At 40.0% G+C, this 21,240-nt stretch overlaps 1 protein-coding gene across 3 annotated transcripts; it reads right to left on the bottom strand.

Moving 5' to 3' along the window:
- Positions 1–2,123: 2,123 nt before the first annotated feature.
- Positions 2,124–20,324, bottom strand: LOC119654198 (E3 ubiquitin-protein ligase RMND5A). Of its 3 annotated transcripts, none has more exons than XM_038059400.1 (6): positions 19,933–20,324; positions 12,627–12,910; positions 12,364–12,561; positions 11,948–12,304; positions 2,729–2,883; positions 2,124–2,661 (listed from the first exon to the last, which is right to left on the bottom strand). In XM_038059400.1, exons 1-6 carry the CDS (start codon positions 20,066–20,068, stop codon positions 2,592–2,594), a joined length of 1,200 nt encoding a protein of 399 aa, XP_037915328.1. In that variant the 5' UTR covers positions 20,069–20,324; the 3' UTR covers positions 2,124–2,591. The 3 variants fall into 3 exon arrangements, with proteins under 3 accessions (XP_037915328.1, XP_037915331.1, XP_037915330.1); XM_038059403.1 differs by having other exon boundaries at positions 2,124–2,655; positions 19,933–20,323; XM_038059402.1 differs by lacking the exons at positions 2,124–2,661; positions 2,729–2,883 and adding exons at positions 3,716–4,245; positions 4,319–4,473 and having other exon boundaries at positions 19,933–20,319.
- Between the last annotated feature and the right edge of the window lie 916 nt (positions 20,325–21,240).

Here is a 21,240-nt window from a genome sequence, read left to right as displayed (position 1 = left end):
CCACTATCCCAGAGTTGTTGGGCCCTAGCAACACTTGGTGCAGAATATTTTTTTTTTTGGAGAAGGTAGATGAATGCGTTTCGGCATAGTGTTGGACTCCCAGAGAACCCCTTACCATCTTTCACCTCCGCCGGTCGAGTTCAATCTTCTTCGCAATAAAAAGAGTCCGAACATAATGAGCAATACGATTCCAGCGCTCTTCAGCATCCCTCTGACAATGTTGTATGGAGAAAGCTCGCCTCCCACCTCTCGCAAGAGAAGCAGGTATGTTCGTCCGCCGCTCCATTGCAGAACACACAATGAGGAGATCGCGCCTTCCCAATCATGTGCAGGTAAGAACCTCCATGCCTGCACAGAAGTTGGGTAACGAAGTAATCAATCTCACCGTGCGTTCGGTTCCATCTGCCTCGTGGAGTTATGTCTCGATGACGCACCACAATATCATAATGCGTCATCAATACCATTCAGGTTGTAAAACCTAATTGGGGTGTTTGTCGCAAAAATGCAAGACGGTCATAAAGACATGGGAAATCCATAGGCGATTAGGGTATAAGATAATGAAATACGAAATCCGTAGATAATTAGGGTATAAGGTAATGAAATGTACGAAGGTCGTTGAAATAACAAATACGAGGGATGTTATTTTAGAAGGATAAGATAGGAGGATGTGGAAAATCCCACAAAAGATAAGAATATGTATTAGAAACGTAAGTGTAAACCTAAGAAGAAATTTTTACCTGATTCGGTATTAAAATTGTACTCGAGAAAGAACCAAATCTTTTCTTTCAAAACGAAGATCGAAAACCGATCTTTTAAGTTTGGCTCCTTTTGACAAGAAAGTTGCCACTCGGTAAGGGTGCGTTGACGATCCTCACGGGCAACCACCTCTCTTAAGTTCTCGCCCTTACAGCGATAGATAGCTTTACCCTCCTTGACAAGGGCAACAGGGATCACTCCCGCGATCACCATCACGGCCGGTTTGGAGACAGTGCGATAAGCAGACGCCACTCGCAAAGCTTACCGTCTCTGCACTTGAGCAAGGTGCTCCGGGTGCCCTTTACCTCTTCTGATCAGCGCGAGTTTGCCCACTTTCCAACGACAAGAAAAAATGCCCTCCTTCAAGCAAGCGTTGAACACCTCAAGCAGCAAGTCTGGCTGTTGGCGGAACAGCAGTTTGTAAACTTCCACCGGGATGCCATCAGGAATTGGCGCTTTCTTGTTTTTCATACTATTCTCATTGTGAAAAGAGGGCAATCCTCGACGCTTTCCGTACTATTGACATCAACCCGTACAGGATGTTCGGGGAACAATGCCCGTACAATGCGGTCCATGTGGCCGGTACTTAGTATGCAGGGCCTTCCCAGAGTCCCGATTTTTCGGGTGACAGCGGTCCCCGCGGGTCCTCACTTACCTCGCTGATAAAGTTCTGCCAGCCGCGAGCTTGACTTTCATTTATAGCATTGCGGAGTCTCCTTTTTGCTAATCTATACTGTGCCTTTATGGCGCATGCCTCCTCGTTGGCGTGCAAAACGTTGTGCCAAACGGCGGAGTTTATGAAACTCCCTCCGTAGGTCGGCAATTTCTGCTGTCCATCAGTACATAGAAGGCTTGTCGCGGCTGGGACTCCTCCGGGGCATAGAAGCCTCATGGTGCGGAACAATAGAGGGCTTCTCAGGCAAACCTACAGCGAGCTGAAACACATTCCAACAAACCGATAGCGATGACGCGTAGTTGTGGATGACGTCCTATACGCTATTTTGGTTGTTAATGCTAACCATCTACTACTTTTACTTGACCATTACATATTTGAAGAAGCAAATCCCTCTTCTTTCACATGTATTAAGAGCACCAAATCATACTATTCACTACATGAGTTGGATTGCACAGTCTCCACAAATTCACCTTATTACATTTCTAAATAAGTCGAATATGACAAAAAAGGCCGCAAACCGAACTTAAAGGACAATCGGATATACAACACTGGACGAAATGTTAATTCCGTTATCTATGAAAATAGGCACCAGTTTTGAAGGAAACGCTTAACTGCTTTTAGCTTAAAGAGTGCAATGATCCGCGGTAAGAACCTAGAATAATTAGTGGAACTAAGCATAATAAAGTAAATATTTTCCTTATTTGTAAGATTTTTATTTTATTTAAATGTTTCCTTAATTTTATGGGCTATTTTTGAAGTTAGAAACTGATCTCGCAAATCAATAATGAAATAGAGAACACAAAACACAGACTATACAAGAAAACCAATAGATTTTTGGCTCATATCACTTATTCCCGTAGGGACTATTTCTTTATATTTCAAGAAAAGAAAGACACATAGTACTAAAAACTAGTTTACCACTTTCCGTTCTGATTAACGGCGTTTACACGTCAAATATATAATAATCAGCATCTTATGATCTCTAAATGTGTGATAAAACAGAAACGACGGAACAAGCCATCTCTCTATTAAAATTCTCTCACTATCTGCCAGACCCCTTTAGATCGCGGCTTCGTCGTGTAAGCCCCTTGTTGGGATATAAACATTCCATGAAAGAAAAGTTGTCAAGTCAACATCCAATCGAGGATGACGAGCTGATTTAGAAGAAAATATGTTTCGCTTCATCTGGACTCCGCTCAATTGGGCAATACGGACATTTTACCCTGGTACGATAGGGTGGGAAAATTGAATCAGTAATTGCTGAAGTTTGGGCGATTGTTAAAATTATGTACTTACAATGGTCCGTTGCTCAGTTTATTTAATGCATCTCGTGATATCACATGACCACAGGATAGTTTCATTGGCGGATTTTCATCGGATGTTTGCTGCCGTAGAATTGGACAAGCAAATACTGAATGAAATCGGAATTCTGGATCTAAAGCAATTTCGATCTGAAATGGAAAAGTTGCAAATGAGACGAAGGAAGTTGTTTTTTCTATAAATTAAATCAAATTTCATGTAATTCCAGAAATATTTAAATCATAATTCGCTTGTCTACGTTTTATTTGGTTCCGGTAGAAGAACCTGAACCTTGTTTCTTTTAAGATGACTCATATTAAAACAATTTATCCATTCTGCTCATACGTATGATTATAAATTATGGCTAGATAGTGTGCTCCAAGTAGGATATCATGAAGTGTTAGGCAATCATTGACCTAAATTTGGACAATGCAAAGAAAATTCGAATACCTAAAATTGTAAAATATGTAATCGTCACCTCACATTAGAGCCCAATGCCATGTAACTTGGTGAGGAACCGTTTTGTTCGTATCTTTTTAAAAACGATCAATGAGTATATGAGATAACTTTCAATTAACATCTGTTAACAATAGAAAAAAAGCAATTTTGCCACATGGGAAATTACATGGTTGGGCCCCTATGTCAAGTGTTATGATTATTTGAAAAGTGCAGTGAAATTTCCCTACCCTTGCTCGTTTGTTACTTCCCGAAGTCGAGGAAGAATGATGAAAATCCATCGAACAATAGAATCGTATAGGAGTTGCAGAGCAATGTGAAGAGTGTTGTCCTACCTACAAGACCCCTTGAGAATTGAGCTTTCATACAGTTTGCCATAATTCCTCTGATGCCTTTTTCTGTTGGAAATCATGCTGCAGAGTCGCTTTGGCGACATTAATTGAGTGTTCCATACTTAACATGGAGAGTACAGAACGTCGCAACCTAAAGTTAATATGTCTTCGTTGGAACAATTTACAACTCGCTGCGTAACTTATAAGATTACCGCTTTATTTAATTAATAATGTGTGTGTAAATATAATTCTATTCGTATGAATTTCACTTGGAATAATGAACAAATATTTTAGAAAAGAACACAAAAAAACGTGATCTATTTATAAAAACCAACAACATATTTTGGCTTATATCACTTATTCCCCTAGGGATTATTCCGGTCTAATTTATGGATCGAGTAAAATATTGAAACTAGATTACATTGTATGCTTTGTTTAAATAACAACTTCTCGTACTCATTATGCTGATCGCACTATTTCTAAGTATGTGATAAGCTAAAAATGACCAAATCCCATCAAATCGTGATGAGTTTGAAATCAATGTTTCTTTTGAAAATCAATCGCAATCGTATTGTGTCGTTTGAAAGTTGTCCCCTTTTCGAACATTATAGAAACAAGTTAGCAACAAAGTTATCGAAATTGACGGAAAGGCTGTTGCAGGTCTAAAAGTAAATATATTTTGCGTCTTCTGGACTCTGCTCAATCGGACAGTACGGGCATTTCAGTCTGAAATGTTTGAAGAGAATATTTACATTAGCATTGACTTTCGTCTGCAGTGGCGTTGTTCACGATTACTTACAGTAGACCATTGCTCAGTTTATTCAAAGCATCTCGTGATATGACGTGACCACAAGACAGTTTCATTGGAGGATTATCTTCGGATGTTTGCTGTCGTAGAATTGGGCAAGCAAACACTGAATGGTATCTGTGATCTGGATCCAAATCAATTTCGATCTGAAATGGTATTTGCATAACCTAAGTGAAATTTTGAATGCATTTCGAACGTTCTTGGCGATATTTCTTCTCCGAGTTCTATCTAATTGTCACCACTAAACCTTTTCTTTCAGCATGAATTTTGTTCGATGGGATTTTAATTAACGTGAGAAATTGAATTGGTTTGGAGCGAAAATTAGGAATATGTGATGAGATTGCATTTCTTCTACTTTGAAAATTTATGATGAGATGAATATGACCACTTCTAACCGCTTCAAATATTAGTGGCGCCAGCATTTTTATGACTCCCAAGAAAAAAAACACCTTCAGATAAGATTTACCCGATTAGCTTATTTATTGTTGAAGTTAATTAAAACTGCTGACCCAGATAATGTTCGATATGTGAGCTATTTGAAATGCAGTGGAAGTTTTGCTTCTAGGCAGTAACTCGAGAATTCGTTATAGAAATCAAAAGAAGTTTTAGACGATCACTGAAACATTCTATCATTCATGAGTAATAAGATTAAGCGCACTTCAACTTTCAAATGCCTACACGAATGGAAACGTACTAATTGAGTAAATGTTTTCACAAATATGAGAAATATGTGATTGATGAGATTATTGCCAACTGACTGACTTTGTCCTTGGGAGGAGGAGGGATTTATTCCACGATGTTAAATTCCTGAACTCTCCTGCTGACAGATCACGACAAATCGACCAAGAAATAGCTTTAAATTCAATAAAAAAAAAACAGATCATGCCAATTAACAATATCAAGTCTCGAAAAAATACTAGGCCTCCCACTTCAATCGACGCGGCAAGGTGGGCCTCGTTTCTGCCGAGAAATGGACAAAGTGGGGTTACAATGTAAACGAATTAGTCCGAGTCATACAAATCCGCGCCCTAAATATTGGTACCCTCAATGATATAACAAAGGAACTTGCAAGAGGCGCTTTGTTCATAAGATTCTGTACTTTGGTAGTATCCCATTCAAAGTCGGCATATTCATCTTTGAGATATCCCGAACGATTTGACGACCGATTGATGAAGGTAAGATCACTTTCATCTAAGCTAATCGCTGATGAAGATGATCTCAATGATTTTGTCAGCCAAAAGCTAAACGACAGACTGCAACCGGTGGCGTGGGATTAAAAACTTTGACATATACAATGAGGGTGGCAAGCGTATCGTTGATATTGCAGACATTCGCGACCATATACTTGTCAATACATGGGTTTTAAATGGCTACCTCATCTTCCTACATTTCATAGTGAGGATAGTAAGGCACAAATTGGGAAAGCCATTTTCTACGAGACCATCGCACTTCAACTTTAGCCGTTAATTGCTGACCAGCGAACCAAGCCCCGTTGAAACAATGCGAAGAGTGCACTGGCGAGTCGATGTCGCGAGAGAAGAGAAGAACTGAGTTCACTCACCGGACTGTCGATCATTGCAAGCGTCGCGAATACACAAAACGGCCTATGTAACCCTTGGCGCCATTAAGCTTGGTAAGCGATTCATCCACGAACGATAAGCTGGATGGCAATAGCACAACGGGGCAATTTTGCATGCAACACGAGATTGCATGGTAGCGCCTTAAAGAGTTGTTCGCACACCACCTAGTCTTGTTTGGAGACGGTACGACCAACGGTTATTTGAGCATGTTACAATTTTTTATGGATTTATCTGCCATGATTTTAAAAGAACTAAAAGTTGCTACCGTTACTATTGAAGTTGTTGTTTTCCATACCTGTGTAGGATTGAGTAACAGAAGACGGAAAATTCTTGCACATCTTCGACCGCGATAGGAGTTACGCGATCAAAATTCCACGCATAAAGGCTGGTGCTAGTGCCGTGTATGTGATGCAAGTTGCTGCGTGCACTAGCCAGCATCTGTCATAAAAATAGACATTGCACTGCTGTTTGTGGCTTCTCGCATCCCATTGGGAACCTAAGGCAGAGCTTCCTTAAACATTCATTTCTGATTAATGGTAACGGATCTTAAGGGCATCGGCAATAGACCCATGTTTGTTTTCCTAGGAAGTGAGGAGCCAATAAGTAGATGCATACAAGATCAAACTTTCAGATGCATCCGTTTCCCCCTACGATAAGATAAGGATACACACATAAGAAAACCATCTAAGTGACATCGACACACCGACACACCAGTACATTAGTCACATAGGCCTCGGGCTATTTATTTATCTACCTCGCCCCTACTCGAAAGGTGTACAATGAGAATAGGTGCCTCTTTGCCCCTAGAGGTGCTCCTCTTGTGTATAGTCTTTTTGTTTTGCCCATACCGCGTACTGCAGCCTGTTTGCTTACCGTATGGTTTTTCATACCTACATTGTGTTCTAAAAATTCTTTCATAAGTTATTAATTATCACAAAACTAAAATCTATTAGCTACTGTGCCCTATCGCAGTGTCATTTTTTGCTACCACAACGGAACACCGTACTTATTGGTGGTAGAGCGATTCAAACCTTAGGCTAGCTGTCGTATATCAGTCACTCAAGCAACTGATTTAAATCAGGCTAATAATCTTGAGTGATCGCAATGCTAGACACATGGCTATGTGTGCGTTCACGGTCTCGAAATGAAATGCTGTAACATTTTGAAGGCCCCCGAGGAGCGTGCGCATAATCATCTGCCGTTTCCAATAGCTGAAGGTCGTAACTGTGAAATCAGTCCCTATCCGAGAGAGGGAGTAGAGTTCTGAAATTTGCAGGTTGCGCCCCACAAATTAACAGGATCTTGTCTGCAAGATTCAATTGTAGGTTAAGGTGAAGTACAACTATACAATGGTATACACTAACGGAGTTTTCCGATATAGTGGAGAAGGATAATTGGAAAACATTTTTACTGCGCAAACGAGCAAAACTGTAAATAACATGCTCCAGAATATTGATGAGCACTGCGCCGCCATCAAAAGTGATTTAACTCTGATGTGGATAATGATATCGGTCACGTACTTAAAAGATGTTACAAGATGTGACCGATTGTGAAAATGTGGAACCCAATAGATGACGGTTAACGGTAGGTTTCTCATTTACGATGATGAACAGCTAAAGAATCGGAAGAAGCTTTTCACCGCGATTCGGAATCGTATAACATCCGATGAAGTTCCACCTCTTTAGGATGATATAGCAAGCCACTTTAACAAACATGCGGAGAGCAAATGCTTCTTCAAACAGAAGCGAAATTACCGCGCTTATAGGAAGTAGTACCGCCGACCTTGACAGCCTCCTGCAAACGTTTTTCAGGCAGTTTCTGCAGTCTTTTCAGGGTAAATGTTGGAAACCTAAGATATTTTCCAAACGATGGCAGAAGTTGAAGATCGTTAAGATTTCGAAGAAGGGCACTAGTCTTGGGTGCGACACTTGGAGGGATATTTGTGTGCTTCCCGCCGCCGTGAAAATATTATCTAAATATATCCTGGAACGAATCAAGGAGTACTCGGAAAACTTAATCTACAGAGATTGTGTTGATTTTCGTTCTGGATCCTTCTGTACCGACCACATTAACACTCTTCAGATCATTGTAGAGCATTGTTTGTTACTTTAAATCACCGCTCCACCTGCTCTTCGTCGACTTCGAAAAAGATTGCGATAGGATGAGAAAGGAGTATATTTGACTTGCTTCAAGCAGGAGGGACATTCCAGAGAAAATAATAGTTTTTATCAGAGCTGTTTAAGCATGTAATGGAACCCTCTATCTTAAGAGACTGACGTGGCCCTAGAACTACTTTTGGAGGAAGAGTACAAGCTTCCCAGGAAAATATAGAGACAGCTGAAGCACATTATCAGGAACTGACAGCGATGGCGTTTGGTGCGTTTGAGGCGTTTTGTCCCATAGATTTATGCTTTTGTAATATGACACGCAAAATAGTATAGTGGAATAGGATCAACGCAAGAAGACTAAACACAGGAGATTCAACTTCCAGCACATTCTTTGAAATTTCATGGAAAGGGAAGAGTCTTGCACACATTCGAACGCGACGGAGGTTGCGCGACCGCGCGTTGGAGCCTAGAATGTCTCGTTCACAGTCGCCTGTTTGGGTCAAACAGACTATCCCCATCGTACCCGATAGGAGGTGGAATATACAGTGAGAAAGATAAGGTAAGAAAATATTCACGTGACTATCAACCCGGAAAGCCAGAAACATAGCTTTCAAACAAAAATGGTGATCAATTTGTTGCTTCTATATAGCAGCGGCCATTAAAACTGCTCTTTTCTCTGGAGCTACTCAGGTCGTCGGCCACGTCCCGAAGGGGCGTCACAAGATCTGGCTGACTGCGCAGGAGGAGGCGGACCGATGAACGTAAGGGATTGAAGGTTCTATTAATCGAATGATGGTGGTCGTGACGCGCTCGAACTGCGATACCGGACGAAATCTCGGGAAGTTGTGCGTGGTGCTCGCCGTGAAAATGAGAATTTGTTATGTTTATTATATCAATGAAGCAGAACCTGTCGCAGATAACGACTTCATAACCGCATCACGAAACAACTTGCAAGTGGTCGCACATCGTCGACTACTCATCCAGGATGACGAGCAGCTGAACAGGTGGACGGAACACTTTACTACAATTCTCAAACGTATCACGTCCGGTGAAATTCTATCCCATGCGAATGAAACGGTTAGTCACCGTAACATGCGGATACGAACTATTCCTCCAAATAGAAGAGAACTCATATCCTAATGTATCCAAATGGAGTGATAGTCTCCCTGCAAAGCTATTCATCACTGCTCCTGCAGATTCTGCGGAGCTCATACTTCCACTTATACGGAAATCCTGAGGATCCGAGATCTTTTCCAAAGAGTGGAAGGAGCAGAGAGAGTGAACCACCCAGAAAGTGGAAGAATATGATCATTAAGATTCCGAAGAAGGGCACCCGTCTTGAGCTTCAGAACTGGAGAGTATTTGCGTGCTCCCTGACGTCACATAAATAAACACCTCGAAGGCTCCACAGAGAACAGCCTGTTTCTATTCTGGACTTTCTTACATTGACCACGCCAACATCGTGTGGATCGTGGTAGATCAGTTCGCAGAGTTCAGATTCGCTTGCTCTTCCTCGACAGAAAGTTTTTGACAGCTAAGTGGTTAGAGCACAAAGCTGTCGTACGGAAGGTCGCAGTTCAAATCTCACTGGTGGCAGTGGGATTTGTATCGTGATTTGACGTCGGATACCAGTCGACTCAGCTGTGAATGAGTACCTGAGTCAAATCAGGGCTACAATCTCGAGCGAGCGCAATGCTGAACACATTGCCTCCTATAAGGTACCGTAATCCTGTAGTGTGCCGTTACGATCTTGAATGAAGTGCTTTAGCACAATTCAAGGTCCTGATTGTTGCGTCAACGATTATTATTATTATATAGCAACACAGAAGAAATATTGGCGTAGAATAAACTCAACTTGGTGATTAGGTCTCTGAATTTCCAGATTTTAAAAAACAACCAGGGAAGATTTAGCACTGTTAATGTGGCATTCCTTTCTCCAAATTACAAAATGTCTTACGATTGGTTGGGTTGAGTTGAGTTTAAAGTGACGACTTTGCTAATGTGTAACCCCCAAGGAGGTAATATTGTATTTTAAAAGGAAAAAAAGTTTGATAGAAAAAATCCTACCAACATTTTTAAGGTTTTGTGTAAACACAAAACCTTATTAAAATCGGTTTACCGTCTGTCTGTCTGTCTGTCTGTCCGTCTGTCTGTCTGTCTGTCTGTCTGTCTGTCTGTCTGTCCGTCACACGCATTTTTCTCGGAGACGGCTATAGCGATTGACACCAAATTTGGTAGAAAGGTGGGAACTGTGAACGCTCACACATACAGTGAGTTACATCCTTTTACGTTGAATTTAAGGGGGGGTCCCCATACATGCAAAAGGGGGGTGTAAAATTTTTTTTCATCAAATATAGTCATGTGGGGCATCAAATTAAAGGTCTCGATTAGTACTTTTCGAAGCCGGTCTTAGTTTTGACATTTCTTGGAAACGTGGGGAGTGCGGGGGGTTGAAAGTGATCATTTCTTTAAGGGGGCCATTCTCAGAAACTGTCAAACCGAAAAATCTGAAAAAAATCAGGAGGCTGCCACTATATGGTGCCTTGGCTCCGAAATACCTTTCATACCAATATCTCTTCAAAGAAAGTTAATAATAGTATATTCCTATAATTTTTTGTAATTGGCTAGAAACCCCCCTTAAATTCATCCTAGCGGCACGAAATTCTGCAGCGATGTAGGCTATAATGTAGAGCATAATCATACCAAGTTTGATGGAAATCGCACTATTACTAACAAATTTATAATACGTCGAAGTTGTTGCTTCTTTGAAAATTGAAGACTATCAATGTCAATATCACCCGAAAGTGGACATATGCATATATTACGTGCTACGTACTAAGAAATAGACAAAACCTTTCGTACCTGAAGCGTCCAGCTTCCGGTTTCCCGACTTGTTTTATTTCATCTTGTATACACTATCAGAGCAATTCAAGAAGGTAGGCATAGTATTTCTCCTGTTCACTGTATTGGTAATCATTCTTTTAGCAAAATTGTGTTTCAACTAAGAGCGGTTAATCTAAATCGCCAAACATTTTTGACATTCGATGTAACCCACATCATATAAGTCCTGTTTTCACCCAAACAGCTCCTAATTATATTCAAAAATTAGATAATTTTTATAATGTATTGGTCTGCCTGTGTGGTTTGGTCTATCCAACCTTTAAAATGTAAAGACATAAATCAGCTATTTGGGAATGGAGTTAATGAACTACTCAGGAGCTCTGCTAGAAATCCCAACCATTCCCAATTATTTGCGCCCACCAATGTATTTTTAGATCTTCAGTTATACCTTCTTATGAATTCAGAAATATGAAAAGTGTCTGCCTCAAATGTTGTTTTAGTAGGTACCCTTTTGCTTCTAATAATAAATTAACTTATATCTCCCTAATGTACTATTAATTGTTCTGGAATGATTGTAGCAGCTGTACCCATGAAAATCGTTTATTACCCCCTTTATATGCGGCGTTGCCTCATGCATCTATTGTTTAAGTATTGTCCCCACACGACAAAGCCTTAATTTAGCATCAATGAGTTGAGAACATTATCTTCACATTCAAATGTGGTAAGTAGGACAAGCACAAAAGACTCACAAACACACAATTTTAGAGATTAACAATCGGTGAGAGAGTCGAGATTAACAATCGGTGAGAGAGTCGAGATTAACAATCGGTGAGAATGTAATATTGAATACCAAACTCAAAATTTCTCACCAATGAGCAAGATATCCCTCATATTATTAATTGCAATGTGTTAATGAAACTTTGCTGCCTTCACATGAAAAACGACCCTTAAATGAATGTTACTATTTTGAGCTTCTTAGTTTTGAATGAAATGATTTAAGAAATCTGAAAATTAATTCCTAGCTTACTAGTCCTGATTCTACATTCATCCATGCTCTCCACGATCATACCAAAATTAAATTTTGTACTTACCGGCAATTCATCTCGCCCGCTCCATATACCCAAAACTTGTCGTGATTGCATAACTTGCTTCAAATTCAACAATGCTGGCAACGCAGTGCAACCAGCGTTCACTACAACTGAAAGTGGCGAATCCTTACTTATACCTAATACATTACAACAATCTTTTAAAAATATGTATGCCGCCTCAGTCCATAATTCTGGCGACATTAAATGTTTATATGGGGAGTTGTGAATACCAGTTGGTAAATAAATTAATGACCCCATCAAATTTTGTATTTCTTTTTCGTAGCGATTTACGAATTTTCCAAAATTTGTTCGGGCATATGTGATTGCCTCGCTCTGTGCGCCTACACCTAGGGAGAGAATCTAAAGGGAAACGGTGGCGTTAGTGGCAGAACTTGATAAGCAACTTAAATATTACAAACCTGAATAAATGCTAAACGATGTAACTTGAATTCTAAAGGGCTATTCTTTGCGTCCAACTCTTCTGAATATTTAGCTGACCATTCCAAAGCAGGTGAAAGATTGTGATTTGTTATACATTCCCAAATATGATACACTTCTGCAAACTGTTGAGACTGCTCACGTACTTTGGGTGAGAATTCTGTCCGAATTTCCGCTTCCTGTGCGAAAAGTATATTCTATTAATCAGAATTCAGTGAGATGCAGTAGATTGTTGTAGACGTACCCTAATCAGTGCTTCAGCCACATCATCCATGCCTTGTCTAATATAGTGTTCTGCTACAAGTTTGTTCAGCATTTGCATATTACGGTCTTCTACTAATGCATCACTCCGGGCTGTCGCTTGAAAATCCGATACAAAATTTCTGTCAATCACCTTTCCCACTTTGCTTACTGTGCCGTGAATTTCTCTATGTTCTGTTGTAATCCGATGTAATTTTTCTCTCATTTTCGCGAAGGCTTCATTCAAAATTGTCACTTGATTCTCTGAAATTTGTGAAGACGCTTCGTCTGAAAGTATATAAAGAATGTAAATGTTGACGGAAAAATAATTTGATTTAAAAAAAGTGAGATCTATTTACTGTTGGAGGCTATTGAAATTAGAATTATTTCACCAATACGAACGAATAAGAAAGCTGTTATAATGAGATCACAGCCGATAGGGTAGTCGTGAACATTTTTTTTCTCGTTGCGCTATTTCCCTCTGTCTAAGGCCTGATCTGCATGCAGTCGCCAAACCAGCATATCAAGAAAACGTTGCTTCGACTGGCCTTTTGATATTTTCACATCGACCTCCGATGTTCAGACCAATTTTGGTAAATGAATTCTCGTTAGAGCGAATTACGTGACCATACCACCTCTCGCAATTTTTCCACGATCAATCCTCATTTCGGATGTGTTCATGGCGTGTTACGTCACTAGCCCAGGCGCCATTCATTGTCTTTTGCAGTCGGCTAATACTCAGAACAATAGGGGACGGCACAGCGGTAAATTCTGTATTTGAGATACGTCGGTTATAAGGAACGCCACTTAATTCAGGTTGCGCTAATGCGATATCGTTGATTCGAGATATTTAAATCGCTCAGTTCTAGGCAGGCCATTGCCATTCACATTTCATGGGGATCGGGCGTCAAAAATTCAGCTTTATTCAGATTCATTTTGAGACCGTGTTGCATGAGGCGATCATTACATTTTTGAATAAGTTGATCGAGATCAGTTTTGTTATGAAACGCTAGGAAAACATCATCTACACAGAGCAGCGTATAGTTGTATAGTAAAGTTGGATGTCCCGTGTGACAATCCTCGTAACAAGAACAAAGAGGAGTGGTGATTATGTACACCAAAAGAGACATAAAACGGTTTTGATATACGTGTCACACTTTACTTTTCAGATCGTTGTAGAAAAATTTAACCCAGCGCATCAGTTCTTCTGATACTAGATGTTGCCGAAGAGTATACCAGATAAGTTTGTGTGGCACACGGTCAAACGCAATCTCTAGATCCAGAATTGCAATGTAGAGAGGGCGATGTTTCTGAAGATGTTTCTCCCTGAGTAACCGCGCAGCGTGTATTGCGTCAGTAGATCCGAAGTTCATGATAAACCCCGCTAGATTCACGGTTATTTGAACGATGTCGCGAATACGGTTGTCAAGAATGCGGTCAAAAACCCTCATGGGATGGGAAAGCAACCGGATCGGACATTAATTTGAACACTATTCTGCACTATCGGTCTTTTCCATATTGAAACGGTAGCGCTTTCTTGCCAGATGATTTTCTAATCTATTCAATAACCGGATTGAAGAATTCACTGACCTCCTCACTGAGCCTTGGATCTCAGCGCTCCGCTTTCCAAGGCTCAGATGCGGTCCTGATGTTTTCCCCGATTTCACTCGTTTTATTGCTTCTCGGCTTCAATCGAGCAGACAGGTGGAAGTACTCCAAATGTAGGCAATGCTTTTGGAATTGGGAGGATGAACAAATTCTTCCGTCGAAATATTTTTGGTAAACAGAGTACCATTCTTGTTTAAAAAAAAGGTAAAAAATTGACTGACGGTTTCGCCCAGGGCAGAGGCAACTCTTCAGATGCTGCCTCACCTCTGCCCTGGGAGCAGCGTGACCAAAAGTGAATTGTAATCACGAAATTTCAATTATGATTACAATTATGTAATCATGAAATTCGTAATCATGATGATGATTTCGTCCAACTTTGCTTTGAAACAATTTTCAATGATTTTTAATATAATGCAATACAATGTAATGTTATGTACCACTATGACATTGGATTATCGTACCAGAATACAAACTGGTTTTTGGGATGCGCGTACGCTCTTGGACACCTGTATCGAGGGCCCTCAGAATGGTCGCTTTCTCCAACTTGCACGAGAGTCTTAGTTGTACAGGTTAGACATTCTGAAGTTAAGTCATCGAATAATGGAGAAGCCATATCTCAAATTATAGGTTTCGATGTATAGAACATTTTGCGTGGCAAATGCCACACCCGGCCGAATTTTTTTCAATGGTTCTCATACTTTTATCGGTTGTAATTGGTTTTTTTCTTTGAATATATTGAATATACCGATGTCATTAGATGAAAGTTCGAGGTAGGTAGGTAATAGGCTTCCTCTATTTTTCTTCCCGGAATCTTGTACCAGCTTCGATCAAAGCTTATTTCCACTGGTTTTCTTACGTTTTCGAACATATCCATCATTATCTTACTCGAATGCATCGAATACATCGACATCTTGTCTTTCGAATGAAAGATTGAGTTGCATACTTTATAAAAAAGTTTGGTTCTACTTTTCCCCCTGCAACTCTGTGTCAGCCCCACACGAAATCATTCATCCCCTGCAATTTTTGGGTAGCTACTATTTCCACTTATTCAAAAATCCTGAGATCTTTTGACACTTGTTTGGCGTCGTTCCATCGAAGTATTCTGGTTCCATAAAATTTCGAACAAACCATCTCATCACCTTGCAGGCCAGACACACGTGGGCTTGTTAAGGGGGGGGTAAGGTATTTAATTTTTTTTTTCATTTTTTTTTTATTTTCGAAATTCAATCCGTAATATCTGAAGAATATTGTGTTAAGTTTTCAAGTCAATTGGAGCAAAATTGACGAAGTTATGAGTATTTTTATACCTGCCGGATTTTTGTACCTATACCCGAACCAACCCCAACGCCCCGAGCTGAAGCTGAACGACAAACCAAAAAAGGCAGGATTCTTCGTAGGCAGGAGCAAAAAGATGCATTAGACATCATCGATGATAGCAACATCCTTTATGGACCTGGCATTGATGACTCGGTGTGAGGTATGTCGATAAAATTCGCTTATAAACGTTTTAACTAGATTTTTTTGTGATTAAAAGTTTAAAGCGTTTTTCCCACCACTCACGTTTTCAAAGTCGGTGCCCCTGATAACTCCAAAACTACTGCACCGATCCTTTTGAAATTTTAAACACTATTTCTGTACATCATTTACGAGGTAACGCTGTCGAGTTTTTTTTTTTTTTATTCATAATTTTGATTTTGCAATAACAAATTAGCCGATTTTTTTCCACAAAATTGTGTTTTTCACTTTAAAGTGTTCGAAAAAATGAAAAAAAATTGGGAAAAAAAAACTCGACAGCGTTACCTGGGGAAAACTATTATCTAACAAATGAACTTTGATTTTTTGATTTCAAATGATCCAGCACCAAGTTATGAGGGGCACCGCAATTCAACTTTTTTTCGAGACACGTCCGAACAATTGCTGCCATTGCCGTATTTTTTAATATTTCTTTGTAAAAATTTGATGAAACATTCTTCGAATGTCATACTTTAATGTACCATTGGTTGAGTAAATAAATTTTAACTGTGTCGTTAGAAAAAAAATCACAAAAACATGGCTTTTTTTGTACGATTTGACCTTACCCCCCCCCCCCCCCCCCCCCTTAATCAGAAGGCGGAACAGGTAGCGAATAGGTTACGCATTAAGAAAGCGTTGAAGGCTGCCTATGCCAAGCAATAGTATCCACTATTCCTAGACGGACGACGAGTGGGTAGCTCTAGAGAAACATGGCGCAGAACAGTGAAGAAGTCTAAGCTTCTAGAAAAGTCGTGAGAAGAACTAAAGAGCTTTGGCATGAACTGGAGAGATGCGGCATGTAGTTGACGCTCTATGCCCTACATAAGGGTTTATGGTAAACATATGAATTACGTCATTTATGTTTATACTTGATAGTGCTCAATAAATTAGCTCCGTTTGATCGAGGTTTTAGGGTAATGGTCCGTTCAGTAATTCATAGCTATATGTGGAACTTTAGTGTATGTGTATGTAAGATGAATAGAGAGAATAATACATTTTAATACGAGGGTTATACTGACGTTATATTTATATACAATACAAACAAACTCATATTTCAAGGAGCAAGAAAATGTCCAGCCTGTAATGGTAGAATTCACGAAAGAATACTATTGAAGGCTCCAGTTCCTCCCTGAGGCTCCTGGATGTTAATGACTCGTTCCTCCTTCTTTCTCAAAAGAGTTCGGGACCGTCTTTGGCGGAATCATCTAGGCCGATTTAAGGTAGCGAAGCTTGAATGAACGCATTGTTAGTTGTATATGCTTTGCCGATAGCAAGCCTTTGAAAACAGTTAACGTTGTAAGCAACTATTGAACGAATTTTGACAAATTTATTTCGATTCATTGAATTGATGTGGAAAATTTAAATATTGAAGTAATCAAAGCGTTCTTTGTATGAAATTCGGAGTAGTTCCACTTTTTAAAGCTAGTTATTGACAGCGATACTAGTCCTTGTACTAAACCATTATAATCACGAAAAATAATAGTTGCAATGTTGGTACTAAATATCGAGTTTAATCGAAGAACTGCGATTATCAAAATAATGACACCAGAAACGGACAGAGATGCAGAAACTTATCATGAACTCCGCAAAGACGGGATATTCCAGACAAAAGAAGGAAACTTGGGAAAATCAACAAGTCTGTGAAATCAAAAAGTGCAAGGAACAGCCGCACAAGGCACGGCAGTTTGACAAACTAGTCAGCAAGGTGAAGCCAACATCAATACTCGTCCTACTCAAGCAAAATGGGAAACCTGAATTCCGAATGTACGGGCATATTGAAGCGATAGGTTGAGCATCTTGATGAATTGTCATACAATCAGAATACCGGCAAGCTGAAAGCCCAACCCCAACCACCACCACAAAGCATTGAAAAAATGGTCCGTGTCCGTCGTCAGGCTTCACTTTAAACTAACCAGGCGCAGCTCAAATGTTCTCTTTGCGGCAATCAATGGAAAAACTGTTGGAATATGATCATCAGCTCAACGATCAGATCATCGGCTTTTAAGTCGCATATGATAGCGTCAGCACCAAAAACCAAGGAACGAACAACATCGAATCGCACTGGTCAAACGAAAACAATAAAGATAGGAGGCTACAACCGTTGAAAATTTCTCCTATCTAGGGTCGAAAATCAAAACCGATAACAACTACAACGATGAAATTCGCGCACGGTTGTTGGCTGTCAACAGAGCCTATTTCAGCTTATAAAAACTGTTCCGTTCGAAACGTTTCACCATAGGGGCAAAGCTCTTTCTGTACAAGACTACGATCTTGCCAGTCCTTATGTTTCCTCGGAAACCTGGGTTCTTAGCAAAAAAATGGCGAAATCTTGGCTGCGTTCGAGAGAAGAATTTTTGGCCGCCTATATGAGGATGGGCGATTCCGTGGCCTACATAACGACGAAAACTATGGGCGATACCGACCGTCTGATTGGGGATAAAATCAGGCTTAACAGGTTGCGGTGGGCGGGTCACGTAATCCGTATGGAGGAGGATGATCCCACCCGGAAAGTCTGTAAGGGCAGTATCTATGGTAGAAAAAGAAGACGAGGCAGACCCTGCCTGAGATGGAGTGATGGCGTAGATCAGGACGCCAGGCAGCTTTTAGGGATATCAAATTGGTGGACCTCGCAAAACCTGGGTGTCTGGTTTCCTTATTAAGGCAGGCCTAGTCCGGATACCGGTTCCGTTGATGATGATATGATAGCATAGTCAGGGTGGAACTGTACACGAATATCAACATAAGGGGAAAAGTAATCATTCATCCAGTTCGAACAGACAGCGCAAGAAGGCAAGGAGTACTTGATATCAACATCAGCAGCAAAAACAACACTCAATAATGAAATTGAAAACGAAGAAAATTAGAGGAAAATTCTCCGAAGGATTTTTGGGTTTCTACAAGTGGATTGACGATTCCGTAATTTCCACCACGCAGAAACCTATGAGTGATATTACGACCGTTTGTTGCTTGATATCCTATCCTCAATAGGTTGTGGTGGCCAAGTCCCCTAATCTCTTAGTGTAAAAAATAAGATTCGGCAGACCCAGCCTCCATCTGAGGCGATTATGTAGGTCCAGACGACATATCGGTTTGTTGCATCTTTTAAGAAGATAAGTGACGAAAGTTGTGTTTGCTTTGTTCCAAAATCGGTCAAAAAGGTTCAAAAATTATGTTCTTTAACTAAATACTAATTCTCGGGAGTAGAAGAAAGTTTCTGGAGAGTGGATAATGTTTTCAATTTGCCGTTGGAGAATTTGAAATTTGATTTGGAAACATGCGGTACGTTATAAGATAAGCTACCCCGTTAGAAAACTTTCGTATAACAACGGCTCCAGGTAAGCGGGATTTTTTTCAATTGACAACGATAGAGAGGTAAATTCGAATTGTTAGCGGATTACTGATGAACATATAGTGGAATAGATGTTCAGTTATATGATCAACGTACCATTATTGCGATGGTATTAATTAGATATGGTTCCTGTAGGTTTCTTAGAAGGGATAGAGCATCAATTGCGCTGAGAATATTATAATTAACTAGCCCATTCTAAATTAATTCTGGAAGAGCATAAGAGACTGGTTCTTATGTTTAAAGACTCTCTAAAATGCATCTGTAAGGAATTGAATAGCTAGAATAGCACACAATCTACTTTTCGTCCAAAGGCTTGAAAACAATTAAAAAATGAACAAAGTCCTCCCATTGTAACCCACATGAATCTATTTTGATGGTGCCAGGGTCAAAGCTCTCTGCAACTGATTGCATGGCTGAGATTCTCCCCAAGAAACGAAAACCACAATTCATCGCTGTCTCGTCTCTTGGCGGTACGATAGAAAAACCGATAGCCGGCCGAGCGCACACTTAGGAAAGTAGCAAATTAATGCGAAACAAACACAGTCCGCAAACAAGCGTCTGCGAAACGAAAACAAATCGAACGATGATAATAAAGCATTCTCCTTTCCGCCAGCCACCCCCGACAAGCCTTGTTGACTAACATGCAACTTGCAGACTTCCCTCCCGACCACTCTTTCCGACTGTTTTTCGTGCATCTTGCAAGAAATGGAAAAGGCACTTGACACGGTGTGGAAATGCGTACAGTATACCTAGGCACATAATGGACGGGCAATTTTCATGGAAACAAAGGAAAGCGGTCGTGGGAACGTCGAATGAAAACTTTACAAAATACTGTACATACCATCTGTAAGGGTGTCTTTCAACGAATCGAAGAGATTCGTCACATCTGAGATGACATTTTCAGAATCCTCACGGATATCTGTGAACTTTGCTATAACGCGATCTAATTCTCTTTCGACCGCCGAGCACGATTCCATAATTCACTACGTTCTTTCACTTGGCGACTTAGCACACGAAACGGACACTGATATTTTGCGAAAGCGAGAGACAAATCAATCATATAACGTTCATGGAATATAAACACTTTGCAGTCACGCTGTCACCCGACGAATGGAGTTAATGAAAATAAGTTTTTCCCGCACTGTCGTGGTCAATTGCGTCGAACGAGGATAAAACATTTATCTCGGACGTCAGAAAATGCGAAGACGATTGGTGACAGCCGACAGAAAAACGTCATTAGATCGTGATATTGCTGACAATTGTGGCTGAATACCAGAATGACAATTGTTGAGAGCAGTTAAGAGCCTGAAAGCCGGCATGATAGGGAATGGAACATAGAAGGATTTTAATCGTTTTGAGCGGGAATGCAGTTTAAACTTTTCGCGGTTCTAAATTACTGTTATATGTTTATGGAAATTTAGATAATTGTGGAGACAGTTTTGTAACAAGCTTTGCTAGGAACCGCATAAATCAGAAAATAAATTATGGATATATATTTTTTGGATTGAGTAGCGTACCATTTTAGTAAAGCGTTAGTGTGTGTTATAACAATATATCTTTCGTAGTATTCTAGGGCGATAAACAATGTAAAACATAGGAATGCAAGGAATCTAATCTAGGAGAAACTATACACATAAATTTGTATGGGTTTACCTCAAACTTGTCGAAGCCAACCGTTAGCAAAAAGTGGTCCATGTACCAGAAAGAAAGAATAAGTCAATTGAAATAATAAAACTTGTTGTTTCTTTTTCGTTGGTGTGGGTATTTATTCTTGCAAATACCGATATTTCGGGAACCACTTGTTCCCTTCATCAGTGCAAACAAGTTTGCTCATCTATAGACATTATGTTCTATTTATACTACTCTATACTATGATATTATAATTACGACTAAAAACTTATATCTAGGTCCTGAAAAAGAAAATAAATATTTAATTTAACTACCTAATAGCTAATGTATCTTAAAACTTATATCTAGGTCCTGAAAAAGAATATTTAATTCACTTCCTAATAGCTAATTTATCAATCCTAAAACAAGACGAGATTATTTCACTTTAAGAGATTTCTAAACAATGGGGAATAGCAGTTACCCAAATCTGAGTTCAACCTAGTGTCAACCGGTTGTTTGTTGATGAACCAGCTTTCGTAAG

Source organism: Hermetia illucens, chromosome 4 (assembly GCF_905115235.1).
Source record: "Hermetia illucens chromosome 4, iHerIll2.2.curated.20191125, whole genome shotgun sequence".
In the NCBI taxonomy this organism is placed as follows: domain Eukaryota; kingdom Metazoa; phylum Arthropoda; class Insecta; order Diptera; family Stratiomyidae; genus Hermetia; species Hermetia illucens.
The sequence above is the reverse complement of the archived record's forward strand: the minus strand, read 5'-3'. Positions and strand labels throughout refer to the sequence as shown.

Bases quoted from the DNA above. Each gene is read 5' to 3' on its own strand.
- LOC119654198 (XM_038059400.1), bottom strand. From the start codon at position 20,068: ATGGAATCGTGCTCGGCGGTCGAAAGAGAATTAGATCGCGTTATAGCA. The intron at 12,305-12,363 runs GTTTGTAATATT...GTTTCCCTTTAG, and splicing joins ATCGTTTAGCATTTATTCAG to ATTCTCTCCCTAGGTGTAGG. The intron at 2,884-11,947 runs GTAAGTACAAAA...TTTCCATTTCAG, and splicing joins GCGGGCGAGATGAATTGCCG to ATCGAAATTGCTTTAGATCC.